At 38.4% G+C, this 14,332-nt stretch overlaps 2 protein-coding genes across 5 annotated transcripts in view; both read left to right on the top strand.

The window, feature by feature from the left end:
* The first annotated feature begins 2,153 nt into the window (after positions 1–2,153).
* Positions 2,154–11,214, top strand: tap2t (transporter associated with antigen processing, subunit type t, teleost specific). 4 transcript variants are annotated; one of them, XM_015054303.1, is made up of 12 exons: positions 2,154–2,242; positions 3,409–3,944; positions 4,807–4,921; positions 4,999–5,129; positions 5,294–5,499; positions 6,368–6,565; positions 6,656–6,784; positions 6,872–7,063; positions 7,206–7,379; positions 8,492–8,651; positions 8,953–9,089; positions 10,498–11,214. In XM_015054303.1, exons 1-12 carry the CDS (start codon positions 2,175–2,177, stop codon positions 10,693–10,695), a joined length of 2,244 nt encoding a protein of 747 aa, XP_014909789.1. In that variant the 5' UTR covers positions 2,154–2,174; the 3' UTR covers positions 10,696–11,214. The 4 variants fall into 4 exon arrangements, with proteins under 4 accessions (XP_014909789.1, XP_014909788.1, XP_014909791.1 ...); XM_015054302.1 differs by lacking the exon at positions 2,154–2,242 and adding an exon at positions 2,331–2,585; XM_015054305.1 differs by lacking the exon at positions 2,154–2,242 and adding an exon at positions 2,498–2,585 and having other exon boundaries at positions 3,404–3,944.
* A 513-nt stretch (positions 11,215–11,727) lies between these two features.
* Positions 11,728–14,332, top strand: part of acsf2 (acyl-CoA synthetase family member 2) — a 28,771-nt gene continuing 26,166 nt past the window's right edge. Inside the window, exon 1 of the mRNA XM_015054306.1 lies at positions 11,728–12,114. Within this exon, the coding sequence (XP_014909792.1) occupies positions 11,990–12,114 (125 nt within the window). The 5' untranslated portion in view covers positions 11,728–11,989. The remainder of the gene's footprint in view (positions 12,115–14,332) is intronic.

Here is a 14,332-nt window from a genome sequence, read left to right as displayed (position 1 = left end):
TTGGTCTCTCCTAAAGTTCAAAAACAAGCTGCCATGAGCCCAACTGAGTGACCCACCTTGTGAAGCTTTGTGCAAATTCTGTCTGGATTTTGACTCGCCTTCTTGGCAGAATCAAAAAGTTATTTAAATGGTTTGATTTCCCATCACTGGCTTTGAGGAGGATCAAAACTGGAGTGATTGAGTCAGATTTTATTCAAATTTGAACTGAAGAACATGTAGGCCAGCGTCTCTGGCAGCAAAGTGGCTCAGCAGCAGAATGCTGCCACCACCGTGCTTAACAGTTTAGCATTTTAAGATTTGAAAGTCCCACCTTTATCATCCAATCAGGCTGAGGTCAGATTTCTCTCTTTGTCTGGCCAAACAATTGCGTCTTTCCTTTTTGAATATCTTGTCATTTTCAGTTGAACTGTCAAAGCCTAAAGGAACAAGACAAATGAATCCAAGTAACTACATTGTCTTATGAGTTTGATAAATCTATTGATCGTAGAGACTGACTCCAAAGCTTACAAGCTTAAAGATTTCTCTAAGAATAAAGTGCAAAAAATGAAGCATCCATCTGCTCTCTGCTCTGCAGAAGTGTCTTGCAGCTCATGTCCTAAATATGTTCCTGTCCACTTTTTTTTTTTTAAATATTAGTTTTCCTTCGACTCAACTTTCCATTGACGGGGTTTGATACAGCACGGTGAATAGCTGGCAATTTTAGCAACGGCCTTTTTTTTTTTTTGTAGCTTGAGTCGGTGACTCTGCTAGGCACAAAGTACACAGCCATTCTCTCAATTATGAAGACCTGAATTCAGGGAGGGATTATGTGCGTTTCATTTTTTGGGTGAATTAGTGAAATTGTTAATGTAACTTATTGAGATGCATCTGTATTTGGGTACAGGGACATGTTTTGATTTGTAGTTTAATTCTAGTATTGGAATCTAATGAAAAATTATGTGAATCAGCGTCACTTTAAAGTATCTGATTTATAGCAGTTTGAACAGGGTTTGTGTTGGACTTTTTAAGCACATCAAGGTTAACATTTTCCAATAACTTCAAGTATAAACTATTTTAAACCCCTGAAGGTGTCAGGAAATCAAAAATAGCTTCTTGTTTTAATGAAAAACAAGTCATGTTTGTTGCTCTCTCACTCTGTCATGGAACAGTGCCTTTTTTATGTAGCTGGTTTATTAGGAAAAGATGACCTGCAGCGGCTTCCTTTTCACAGATGATTCCTTGTTTCCACTGAACTGATCTTTGAGGTGAGAAAAAGGAAGCAGCTCAAACATGGTGGTTTATCTTTTCAGCAATCACATGTTTCAGTTAACAGTGAGACAATCACTTCGTCCATATACTTTCAGAGCTAATAAAATGAGCGAGAAACTGTTGAACATTAAAGAAATATTTCAGGTATCAAATGTGTCATAGTAATAAACTGTTTAACCCGATGTTTACTTATCAGAGGATTTGTTAGCACATTTTGGAGTCTTGTCTTGCTGTTTACCAAATTGTATCTTTATAAATTCTTTATTTATACATTATGATTTAGGGGAAATAAATAGTTGAATTTTGAAATTGTCCTGTATGAGTTTTTGTGTGTGTTGTTCTTCAATTTAGATAAAACTGTAAAAGTCTCCTGTTATTTAATAGAGTATACACTCTAGTTTTATTAAAATAAAAAAAAGCATTTTCTGAAGCTTCTAAGATATAGCAAGTGGATCATCTGAGCTTACAGGCTGGGTGGAGAGCATTAAAAGTAGAAGCAGCAAAGAAGTTCATGGTAACTCAGGAGGAGCTACAGAGATCCTCGGCTCAAGTGGGAGAATCAGATTTTACCTATTGTACAATCCATAAGTAGAAACCTTAAGATATTGAATTTAATGTTTGTCAGTGTAAGTACTTGGGAGTTAAAAGGTGTTTCAAGAAAAGAATAGTAGAGGACAATGTAACTGATCAGTAAAATCTGATTCAATATTGAAAATATCAGACAATATATATATATATAAAATATGGACCCTAAAAGTACAGTTTTTTCAAAAAGTTACTCAAGCAAATGTAACTCAGTAAATGTAGTTAGCACTTCAAACCTAAACCCACCTGAGAACATGTGGACAGATTTGAAAGTTGCTGTTCGTTTGTTTTCCATTCAGTCTGAGTGAGTTCGAGCTGTTCTGTCGAGAAGAACCGAGGAAATGTTAGTGTCTAAATATACAAGTCTGGCAGAGACATACTCCAGAAGAGCTGCAGCTATAGCTGAAAGGTGGTTCAATTTTAATTCAATTTAATTTTTGTAAATTATATTGAGTATATACAATATATATTATTCTGGATATATTGTACATTGCCGCCATCTTGTGGCTGAATTGTGAATAACTCAGTTGCTCGGCTGCAACTGCCAAAACTTTAATTTAAAACTTTATTACTGTTGAGGAGCAATAAACAACCGAGTCAAATTAAGACATCTGTTTATAAACAGTTGTTTTCTGTTGTTTAATGTTCCCTGATAATTAGCAAACAACCATGAATCAACTGAAGGTAAAAGTGAAACCGAAAGTAAGTTTGCAGCTAGCAGCTAGCTGCCTGTGGCTAGGCATTGGAGAACGGTAAGTTACTCGAAATACGTGTTTAAATCCTACTGTGGGCTTCAGGTAAATGTTAAATTGCTAACAGGTTTATGGAACATAATGTATATTTTGTAGCTGAAGGTTGACGCTTTCTAGCTAAAATGGAAGATGAGCACTGCAGTACTTTTAACTAGGCTTTGGTTTAGTGCATAGGTTTCATAAAGGTAGCAAATGACTCCTTATTACTAAAGAATACTGGGTTTTCTTTGCTAACGGTACGACTAAAATTTGCTGTCTGTGATCCTAACAACTGACTGCGTGCAAAGTTTTTAACATAAAGACTATAAAAACAAACGCTCCATGTTAAAAAAAAATAAGTATGCAATCTAGTTTACATATTTTTCTGTTCGGGAACATGAAAAACTAGGCTATATTAGGGGAAATGTGTGAATGTTCACACTATGACCTATATCATTTTATATTGTTTTGTGATTTTTGTACATTCTATACAATTAACATGGACCTAGTCATCAAACAGTGACTTTTAAGATGCACCTGTTGGTTCAAAATAACAAATACACTGATTCCTCTGACAAATAATATTTCACTTTTCAAAAGGCAGAATCATCTTTAATAACAAAGCTGGAAATTAAATATTCTGGGTAATTTCAAGTGCTTTATAGGACCTCCATCTTGGTCCTATAAACTGTACAGGAAGTCATATAGAGTATGGAAGAGAACATGGGTGTTACATTGAAGACAATATTTATATTACACATTTTTGATTTGTCAAAAATATTTACATACAACCTACATGAAATAAAGCTGACGTACATGTAATGTCTTGTCTCTTTTAGACCAGCTCGAGCCGTTGGAGTTTGACCGGCCATCAACGGACAGTAATGGGGGTGATAATATGGGCGCTGTGCATCATTCTCCTTGATGCCTTCCTATGTTCAGCACAGTGGGCTTGGCTGGTGCTGTGGAAGTGCTCCAGCTGTGGTGGACTGGCAGGAGTGTGGGCCTTTGGACTGATAAAGTGGCTTTTTCTCCATGTTTTTATCTCAGCGCTAACAGATGGAAAACAGCGGGCAGTACTCCATAGGTTAGCAGCGCTCCTCTGCCTTGTTTCTCCTGTGTTTGAAACTGGACGGATCCTCACTGCACCTCCCTCGGAGCGGCCCGCAGAACCTTCCCCTGATCTCACAATGCTGTTGTTGGGTGCTGCGTCCTCGTCGTTGGCCTGTTTGGTGTGGGAGAAGTGGATTTCTCCAGATGGACAGAAGACAAAAGACAATCTGGACACTAAACGTTTGCTCATGAGAGTGCTGACGTACTTCAAACCAGACACTGTTCATCTGATCGCAGCTTTTGGCTTCCTCATCATGGGAGTCATCTGTATGTATAACCTCTGATAATTAACCTTATCTAACATTTATTAATATGCATCAACTGATAAGAGATTCTCACAGCTTGATAATATTGATTAAATGCCATGATTACCCATCAGAAACACAAGAACAATAAAAAAAAAACTTTGCAATGCAGTTTATTTTGATACAAACTTAAGCAAGCAACAATTATTCCTACTGTTGCTGATGTTTTATTACTCAGTGATTAATACATAACATTTGTTTTGGAGTTTTTGAAACATAGACTAAATTTATATTAGCTTCCTAAAGGAACATGGGTACATGTAGCTGATGCTAGCTGGTTATGTGTTTCAGCATTGCCCTCCTTTATATTTCTTGTTATTTCAACCTTTAAAAATAAATGACAAAGAATTATGCGAGTTGAATGCCTTATGTATGTGGCACATGAGGTGATGGTGGGCAGTTAAACATTTAGTGTTTATCTGGACACAGTTAAACACTGAATGTTACACCCTTGATCCCAATATACATACGAAATGGACACACGTTAAAACCGACACACAATTCATGCGGATATCAGGGGTTGATGCTCCACCAAACGTTCATTACTTTTTACTTACAGTCATGTAACACGTTTTCTGATATGCTAACAGCTATAGCAAACTGAACACCTTTCCTAGAATCCCAGTAAAACTTCTTCACACCGTAGGAACAGCATGTTGGTGGTTTTGAAACCGTAGCTCATTAAAAGATTCATTTCACTTCTGGTACCAGAAGGTTTACCATACTTTTTTTTTTAAATTAACGAACCATTGCTGCCATTCATTGCTTTTACAGTAAGTAAAGCAACTTACAGTAAATGTTAATCTTTTCCTTTCCTTCAACAGGCGATACTTACATCCCTTTATATCAGGGAAAAGTGATTGACATGCTCAGCGGTCAACAGCTTCAAAGTGGTTTTGGTTATGCAGTCGGGCATCTAGTGCTTATTTCTTCTGGAAGGTAATAAAATACAATAATTTGTTGCTTGAAAAGAAGTCTACCTGGTTGAAAGCTGATGTATCTGCCTGCACTGACAGCGCGCTGTTCTCTGGGATGAGAGGAGGAATTTTTATGGCTGCGTTGGCCAGACTGAACAAGAGACTGAAACATCTGCTGTTTCACAACCTCCTGAAGCAAGAGGTGCACTTCTTTGAGGAGAACAACCCAGGTGAGAGATTTTCAGATGCAGTAATTACGAGCATCTTTTAAACAGTGTTTGAATGCTTTAGTGGAAGACTCAGAGACCCTGGACTGAGAACTTTGTGAACTTACTTTGCTAATGGTGGAACCTTGCAGGGCTTTGTAATTCATCAAGACCTTTTTTCTGTCCAGGACGACTGTCCTCTCGGCTGCACAGTGACGTTGACAGGATGGGACGAACCGTAGCGCTAAACGCCAACGCCGTAGTTCGCAGCACAGTCAAGACTTTCCTCATGCTCAGAGTGATGCTGGGCCTATCCTGGGAGCTGACCGTGCTCACCTGCATCGAGATGCCGCTCCTGGCCACGTTGCAAAATAAATACATCAAGCTGTCCAAGGTGGGTTTATGCCATACACCTCAGATTCACTTTAATTCCTTTTGGGGCTTTTTGTAGGAAGGTTTTCTGTTTGTTACCCTGCAAACCCTTGGATGTTCTTGCCCTCCATCCAGGAGATGGGTTGTCAGATCTGGGCTTCTTCTGCCGTAACAAAAAAGCCGATGCTGTAGTTTGAGGTCTTTTGGTCTGATCCCTGTTTGCGGTTGCCCCTGGAGCCGATGGATCTGTTTCATACCAAGATTGAACAAATCTCTGTCTAATATTGGTTTATAACTGAACCCGGCTGCTTTAAACTTCTCCGCAACTTCACACACAGGTGGAGTCTATTTACTAATCAGGCATTTTCTGAAGGTAACCGGCTACTCAGAATTTTATATCTTGACTGAGTAAATATTCACTGCAAACTTCTTAGGTTTTTAATTGTAAAAAGTTCGACATCTATGTACGCATTGTCCTTTTACTTCATAATCATGCAATTCCTTACAATGCATTAAATACAGATATCTATCTAATTAATATTTACCAATTAGGTGAGTTTTGAAGGCAGTTGATGGCTTTGAATTTTATTTGGGGCTGTCAGAGTAAAGGGTGCTCAATGCAAATGCACATCAAAATCATATTAAGATGTATTGAAGTTTGTGGTGGTAAAAGGAGAAAAGTGCAAAAGGAGTTTTAAGGTGATGAGCTGGAGGGTTGACGTGAAGAGGAGAGTCTGATTTCCCTCCTGAACTCGGCGATCGTAAAATTTAAAACTACAGGAAATGTTTCATTTTGTTGGCTAATGGATAAGAAAGTGAGGAAATGCTTCCACAGAATTAACTAAATTCCAATGTAATAAATGGGTGGATGTTTCCTGTGTGTCACACAGGACCTGAAAGATCGGACCCAGGAATGCCTCGCTCAGAACAAAGATCTGGCTTCCCAGACGATCAGCGGGATCCGAACGGTCCGCAGCTTCAACGCCGAGAAAGAGGAGCTGAGGCGATATCATGTGGCTCTGGAAGAGCTGTGTGCCATCAAAAGACAGTCAGACATATACAGTGCAGTTTATCTTCTAACACGAAGGGTGAGATCTGGTTTTACCAACAAACACAAAGTTATTTGAAATTTTTTTACAACTGTGTGAGTAATTCCTCTACGTTCTTTTTGCATTCAGCTGGTGTCTCTGGGTATAAAGATATTCATGCTGATTCAAGCCCGAAGCCTCATTTCTGCCGGTCAGCTCAGCATCGGTAGTCTGGTGTCCTTTTTCTTGTACCAGAAGCCGATGTCAGTCAATCTGCGGGTGAGCTCCGTGAAACGTGCACCATATGTTTGAGATGTGAGTCCATTATCCTGGATTTCACTGATGAAGAAATTCTCCTTGTCACAGGAGATCATGTATTGCTACGGAGAGACGATGTCCACAGTGGGAGTCATTTCCAAAGTGCTGAGTTACCTGGACAGGACACCGAAAAGCAAAGAGGGAGGAAACTTGGCTCCTAAGAAGCTGGATGGGAGAATAGTTTTCCAAAATATCAGTTTCAGTTATCCCTCTGCTCCCTCTGGTAAACCAGCTCTAAAGGTAACTTTCTCAAGCTCAGGCTTCTGCTTGGTTTAAAAAGTCCTAATAAATCTTACATTTACGTTACTGAAGCTTGCAGATTTAACGTCGTTGAGCACCAGAAGCAGAACGGATCCTCACTGTTGTCGTTTTCCCTCCTCAGTCGGTGTCGTTGGACATCCGCCCAGGGAAGATCACGGCTCTGGTGGGTCCCTCCGGTGGTGGGAAGAGTTCCTGCGTCAGCCTCCTGAAGAGGCTGTATGAGCCTCAGGAGGGTCAGATCCTGCTGGACGGGGAGCCGCTGCACCACTACCAGAAGAAGTACTTCCATCAGAAGGTACAGTTGGTAACCTTTAGCATTTATTTTTTAAACTCTAACATGAAGTCAACCTGAATGACACAAAGCATTGATGAGGCATCATCTTGTAGACTTTAATCAAACCAGAGTGTGGAAAATATTTGTATTTGCAAAACTTTTTTTCCCTTTTCTATGGTTTGAACATCCATCCATCCAGCTTATCTTCCTTTGAGTTTGAGATTTTTTATTTTTCAGGTTACTTGAGGTTTTTTGTTTAAAGCATAATTACTAAAATGACGTTGGAAAAAGCTGGAGAGATCTGGTAGTCTGGGTCTGAATTTTTTATGTAAAATGTGAAGGTTTGGAGGCGTAATCACTCAATTATGTGAGAGAAAAGTCGCAGTTAATTAATATTTATAATCAGTATTTTAAAGCAAAGAAAATTATTACAGAGCTGGGATTTTAAAGCTTATTTTATTATTGATAGGCACCTTTAGCTTGGTTAGCATTACTACAACAATGTGGATTCTTAGAGGATAGTGGTTTTTACCTTTAATGTGACATTTCCAGAATATTTTCAGCATTTCCAGATCCAGAGTTTCTGCTCCCTAATATAGAGAGGATATCTCTCAGTGAAAATAACTTTTCCTTTCAGATAGCTTCTTGAACTTCTTAGAGCTTAGAAATTATGTGTTCACTCATCGGAAAATATCGGCTTTCCGATTTATTGACTGACCTGTTAACATTTAGGGCCCAGCAAGCAGAAAACGATCCCAATGTGACCAACAGATTTCTTACATTTTTAGCTTGGACCCGGCCAATAAACATGAATACAAATGTATATAAATAATCTGCAACTATGTAATTCTTATGCACACTAAAGTCATGATATTGTCTGATATTTGAGGTTATAAAGAAATGACTGTTTATATAAAGGAGATTTTCTATGAAAACAAACCGGTAGATTCATATAGTTACTTTTCTTTATAGTCATAAGAAGAAAACTCATAATGCTTACAGAGGGATACTCAATGCTAAAAGTATCATCAGTTTGGACTGAGACTTTGGTAAAATTCCAGAATCAGAGGACAGAACGGGACAAATAGCTCAACTCGTGAGAAATGCACTGACGCCGTTTGTTGTTTTCATAGGTAGCACTGGTTTCCCAGAATCCTGTGCTGTTTTCTGGTTCTCTGAAGTACAACATAGAGTATGGTCTAGAGGAGCGCCCTCTGGAGAAGGTGGAAGAAGTTGCAAAGAAGATCAACGTACACAAGTTCATCTCTGAAATGGAGAATGGCTATGACTCTGGTAGAGAGCTGCTGCATTTACCTGATTTTGTGATAATGTTTGCATCTTTTTATTGTGTCTTAGAAATCATGATAGTCTTAAGCTACTTTTCCAACATTTTTCTACTGTTGTAGCGTTAATTGAGGTTGAAGTTGGTCAAGCAGTTGGTGAAGTTAGCCTTTTACTTTAGATGGGCAATCATGCCACATTTAAAATTGATTCATAAAGTTTATGATTGTAATGTAAATCGCTCAAAGCACTGATCATATAGACTAAAGGACGCTTCCCCTATGGAGCAGCTAACATATTTTTCTTTGTCCAGATATTGGAGAGTGTGGAGGCAAACTGTCAGAAGGACAGAAGCAGAGCCTCGCCATCATCAGAGCTCTGGTTCGAGATCCCCAGGTCGTCATCCTGGACGAGGCCACAAGCAAACTGGATGTAGATGCAGAGAAGGCGGTGAGTACAAAACACAGTCCTGGAATGATGCATATGCTTCTGGAGATCAGATCAGATCGTCTCATTGGGACAAGGTTAAAATGCAGGCACAAGAAATTTGGAATTTAATTTCAGTAGTTTCCAGGCCTGGAAAAGTATGAAAAAAGAAGACTGAAGTTGATCGTGTTTCAGACCTTTTGCTGTTTTTCTAAGATAAGAATGAGATTTAGTCAATAAAAGTATTTGCTTGAACCCAATAATTGTACACACTTACCAGCTGAACATAATTGATCTTTAACAAGACCTAGTTTTACCTTCAATTCAGCCAGGTTAAAATGAATTGATGCATGTTCATCACAAAATAGTTAAAAATAGGAAATCCTGAAATACCTTACTGTAGATGCTTTTCCATTTCAAATGTGAGCAAAAATATTTTTGATATTCCACTAAAGTAAAAAAAAAGCACAGTTTTCCATTGCTGTATATTTTCATTAAATAGGAAAAACATTTAAAATTTAATGTGAATATATTCATTAAAAACATGCCGGCGCCATAATCCTCCTACCACTTCCTGTTGTCTTTTTTGTCTTTTCTGCCAGTAGTAATATCCGGTTGTTGATCACATGACTTGTGTGGTTCAAAAAAGTGTTTCCATTGCAGTTTTGTGAAATAAACTAATTTTGATTCAGCAAAAAACAAAAAAAAACAAAAAAAAACCACTTCATCCTAGTGCAAAGACACTATCAAAAAATGTGAGTTTTTTTTATTTTTAAAACTGCCGTGTTTCTATTAAGCTAATTCATTTTCGTAATTTCAGTTTGCTCAATTTTATAGTCAGTGGAAATGCAGCTAGTGATTATAATTTCTAATCTCTTATTAAATCCTTGATATTAGTTACTGATTACTGATACCTTAATATTAGTAATACCTTACTAATATTAAAAATGCCAACTTTTCATTAAATTGTCATTATTTACAAAATCATGCAAAGTTGGCACTTTTAATGGACTTTCAATGCAGCTTTTAGAGCAACTTTGCATTAAAAGTGTCATTATTTACCGAATGACACTTCATGACAACTGTGATAGACATTCATAAAGACTCGTTCGTGTTCATGACAGGTGTTATGTCATGTTTATGATGGTGTCATGTCAGTCTTATGCACACCCCTTCAAATAAAGTGTTACCAAAAAAATCTAATTTGAAAATATTTATTTCTAAAAAAGCGTTTAACCATTACAAGTTCAACGATTGTTTGAGACTTACATTGCCTCGTTTCTTGTGAAACATCAGTTTAAATCTAATCAATCGCCAGTAATGTCAGCGCGGCACAAACAGACTCGTTGGCTAAATGTCAGCCAATCCCATTAAAGCTCTAACAACTGAACTAATCCAGTGACGCTCGGCCCTTCATGGTGTCATTCCTCAGGTTCTGAAAGAGGTTCTGGCTCGCGGACGGACAGTTCTGATTGTGGCTCATCAGCTCAGCATTGTTGAGAAAGCGGACCACATAATTTTCATGGAGGACGGGTCGATCCGGGAGGAGGGGACCCACCAGGAACTCATGAACAAAAAAGGATGCTACTTCCGTTTGAAGGAGGAGCTGTTTTATGAAGAAAACTTGTAAAACATAAATGACTCATAAACACTTCTCATCTTGTATTTTGCCAAAAAGCTTCTGTTGTAAATAACAGGTTGGTTGAGGCTGCATATTTAATAAACACATAACAGTGACTGTTTTAGGAAGGGAAATATGATTGTTTTTTTATGTTTATTGTTTGATGTGCTGCTTTAAAATAATTTGACAGAAAAGCTTAAATGTTTGATGTTTTCTTGTCTTTACCACCCAAGGCGATGTTCACTGATTGTCATCAGTGTAAAATAAATGATGTGAATATGTACATTTAGGTAAGGTCTACCAATTATTACTCATTATTTGTTGTAGAATATTATGATTTCAGACAAAAACATATGTCTAGTTGTTTCTGTGAGCCTCTTGCGTTTTTTCACATTTATTTTGTTACAACAAACCTCAGTGTATTTTATCAGGAGGCACAAAGTAATGCACCACTGTGAAGTTGCGGTAACGTGTCCTTCTTCTTATGGAAGTTCTTACAAATAAAAGTCTGAAAGTTCACACATTTTTCATAAGCCTTCCTGAGGCAGTACTTTCTAGAACCTCTTTGTTCTTTCAGCTCCAGCTGCAAGTTTTATGTCTCTACACTCTGTGCACAAACTAATTTATCTCCATTCTTCTTTCTAAAACAACTCAAGCTCAGTCAGATTGGATGGAGAGCATCTGTAAAATATCTTTATAGTTGGATATACATCAGGGCTTTGACTAGACCACACTAACCCATGACTATGTTTTGATTTAAAGTATTCAGTGGTAGCAATTGTTGGATTGGGTTGTTGCTTTTATTCCATGATTCTCCTGTGTTTACACATAGTTTCATGCATTTGTCAATCAAGAGTTTCAATATGTCTGCTGTTGCTCCCACCATTTTTCACTCTCTGTAGCACTAGTCTTCCTCCAAACATAACGTTTTGCCGGTGAGCCCTAAACTTACATCTTTATCTCACCAGAACCTTTTCGCATGCGGATATTGCTCCAAAACCTAACCCGGATGTATTTTATCCACTTTATCGCTTGTCGGTTACTCCTGTCTTGTTTCTTGGCAGCGCTTGTGCAGCACCCCCAGCTGGTCAGGGCTATTAAATGAAAAATCAATCAAGGCGTGTAGGCCGACCTGAGAGATCAAGGTTCGAGCAAAGCATCTGGAAACAGCTTGCAGCCTGAACGCAGCAGAAGTTTCCTGGGCGGCTCGGCTCAGTCTGCAGGATCTCCAGCTCTCTCGGCCCGCGGAAGGTTCGGAGGTTTCGTGCGTCTGGGCGCGGTGAGCTATCTGCAGCTGCACACCATGGTGATCCCCACCGCTGGGTTTTGTTCCCAGTTCCTTCGGAGGACCGCTGCTTTCTCCGCTCCTCTGAGGGTTTTCCGAGCACCGTGGACACGTCAGCCAGGATTACCTGCTGCTGCAGCTCGGTGAGGACAACCAGAACCAGGGATTTGTTTACAACTTAAAATAAGAGCTCATGTGCAAAAAGCAGGGACATTAGTTTGTTGTCATATTTGTTTACTTTCTTCTTACGTAACATCGCCTCGGAACTTTGCGGCTGCTGAAGTAGCCCTCTGCTTTGGTATCGCATAAACATTCTTCCAAGAAATTGCGCAACTTTTTAAAATAGTATAAATAAAATCTACAGCAAGCGAGAAAGACGGAGCGGAGACGGGTCGACCACAAAAAAAATAAAAAAAATAAAAAATTCCCCCCGGAAAAGGATAAAAATACATTTATCAAACTGTTTTAGTTACAAGCTGCAGCGTCGGTTCTTATTTTGCTAAACTTCCTCCTGGTTATGGATTCATGTTCATACAGCACCTCTTACGCCAAGCGTTTCCCGCAGTCTGGAAAACATTTTATGTGTAACATATTAGTAACATTAAGAAGTAAAAAGTCTTGGTCGAATTGCGATTGTTTTTTTTTTTTAAATCTATAGAAATAAAATAAGTTCCTCCTATATCAGCGCTTTGTCTCTTTTACTCAAAGAGTGTCGTTTCACTCTTTGTGATGATTCTACGTAAAGTACGAGTTTCACTTTCTGAAGTGATTGAAAAAAAATATTAAACTTTTTTCACAATGTTAATTTGAACAGACTCACCTGTACGCCAACTAAATTTCAAAGGAACTAAATTTAAATGACCAGGACCCAAAACTGTCAGGAAGTATAAACAGATACCAAATTGTAACATTTATAAAAACTCCAGTACCAAGTTTTCTTCCTTTGAGTTCCCAAGTGTTTAAAAAGTCACATTGTTTAGCTGCAGAGTTCCTCTTTCTTCCTGATTGAACTGCTCCATTTTTAAACTCTTGTTTCTTGAAGACACTAAAAAGATTAGGCTTCTGGGTAAATTACTGCATCAGTGGCTTGGAGGCGATCAGCTTGTGGTTCTGCTGGGCTGAAATAAAAGCCAAGGTTGCTTTAACAGTGATTTTCTAGTCAAATGGATCGTTGGATCTGGTGTCTCTCATTTTCGTCTTGACATTAACTCCATAGCTTGTTTATGCGGTTGATGTCAGGCCAGTCTGATCATTGAACCAACTTTTGGTACTTTTTACAGTGTAGGCCGGTCCCAAGTCCTGCTAGACAACGATATCAGCCATAAATCTTGCCAGGAGAAGGAAACATAAAGTGCCCTGATGTTTCCTGGTACACGTCTGTTTTGACGGTGAACTTCAGAGAAAAAACACCTTCTTTCTACCACACTTTTTCCTTACACTCAACTTTCCATATTTATGCTTGAAGAAAACACTCTTTGGCCAACCAGCTTCTCCAATCAGCAGTCTTCCTCCATGATTGTGCCCTATTAACCAAAAGTGAAAGACGACTTGGAGGCTCAGGAAACTTTTGCAGCTATTTTGAGTCAATTAGCTGATTAGAGTGTGACACCAAGAGTTTCTAAAAATTGTTTTTGAGACACTTTTCACTTTTATATGCAAGCTATAATGGTCAACATTACAAGAAATAAAGGGTTGACATGTTCCACTCTTTGTGATGATTCTACATAAAGTACAAGTTTCACTTTCTGAAGTGACTGAAAAAAGATATTCAACTTTTTTCACAATGTTAATTAGAACAGACTCACCTGTATATCAACTGAATTTCAAAGGAACTAAATTTAAATGACCAGGACCCAAAACTGTCAGGAAGCATAAACGGATACCAAATTATAACATTTATAAAAACTCCAGTACCAAGTTTTCTTCATTTGAGTCGTAGTTTTACATTGTAATCTTTAATGTTTGCTACTCTCTGACTTCCTTATGTGGAATCTGTTTATCTACTGTTTAATCTGCCTTGTTCACCTAGAATCAGGTCCAACTGAACTTTGATGTTGACCTTTCACCCACATTTTTTACAGGCTTTTTACTAAGCTGAAGATAATTGCTCTAGTTTCTTGTCTGTCTGCTGAATCAATCGCTGGGAACAATGATGGTCACTTAAAATCAGCTGAAAGTTGCAGAGACAGCAGGAATGTCTCCTACTTCCTCCAGGCGCGCAGGAAGCAGGGCCTCCTGAAGTCTGTGTCACATCTCAGGGTCAATGAGTTGGATGGTTTTTTTAAAAAATATTTTCTATCTATTCCCTCAACACTGAAACAGTGTTGAGCTTTTATATTTCTATTGTTGGAGCTCTAATGA

This window comes from Poecilia latipinna, unplaced genomic scaffold, assembly GCF_001443285.1.
Source record: "Poecilia latipinna isolate Pla-1442-1.1 unplaced genomic scaffold, P_latipinna-1.0 Scaffold1242, whole genome shotgun sequence".
Classification (NCBI taxonomy): Eukaryota; Metazoa; Chordata; class Actinopteri; order Cyprinodontiformes; family Poeciliidae; genus Poecilia; species Poecilia latipinna.
This window is presented reverse-complemented; position numbering and strand designations above follow the sequence as displayed.

Coding starts and splice junctions, on each gene's coding strand:
- tap2t (XM_015054302.1), top strand. CDS start 2,503: ATGAATCAACTGAAGGTAAAAGTGAAACCGAAAGTAAGTTTGCAGCTA. Junction 2,586..3,408: donor TGGCTAGGCATTGGAGAACG/GTAAGTTACTCG, acceptor CTTTTAGACCAG/CTCGAGCCGTTGGAGTTTGA. Junction 5,130..5,293: donor CTTTGAGGAGAACAACCCAG/GTGAGAGATTTT, acceptor TTTTCTGTCCAG/GACGACTGTCCTCTCGGCTG.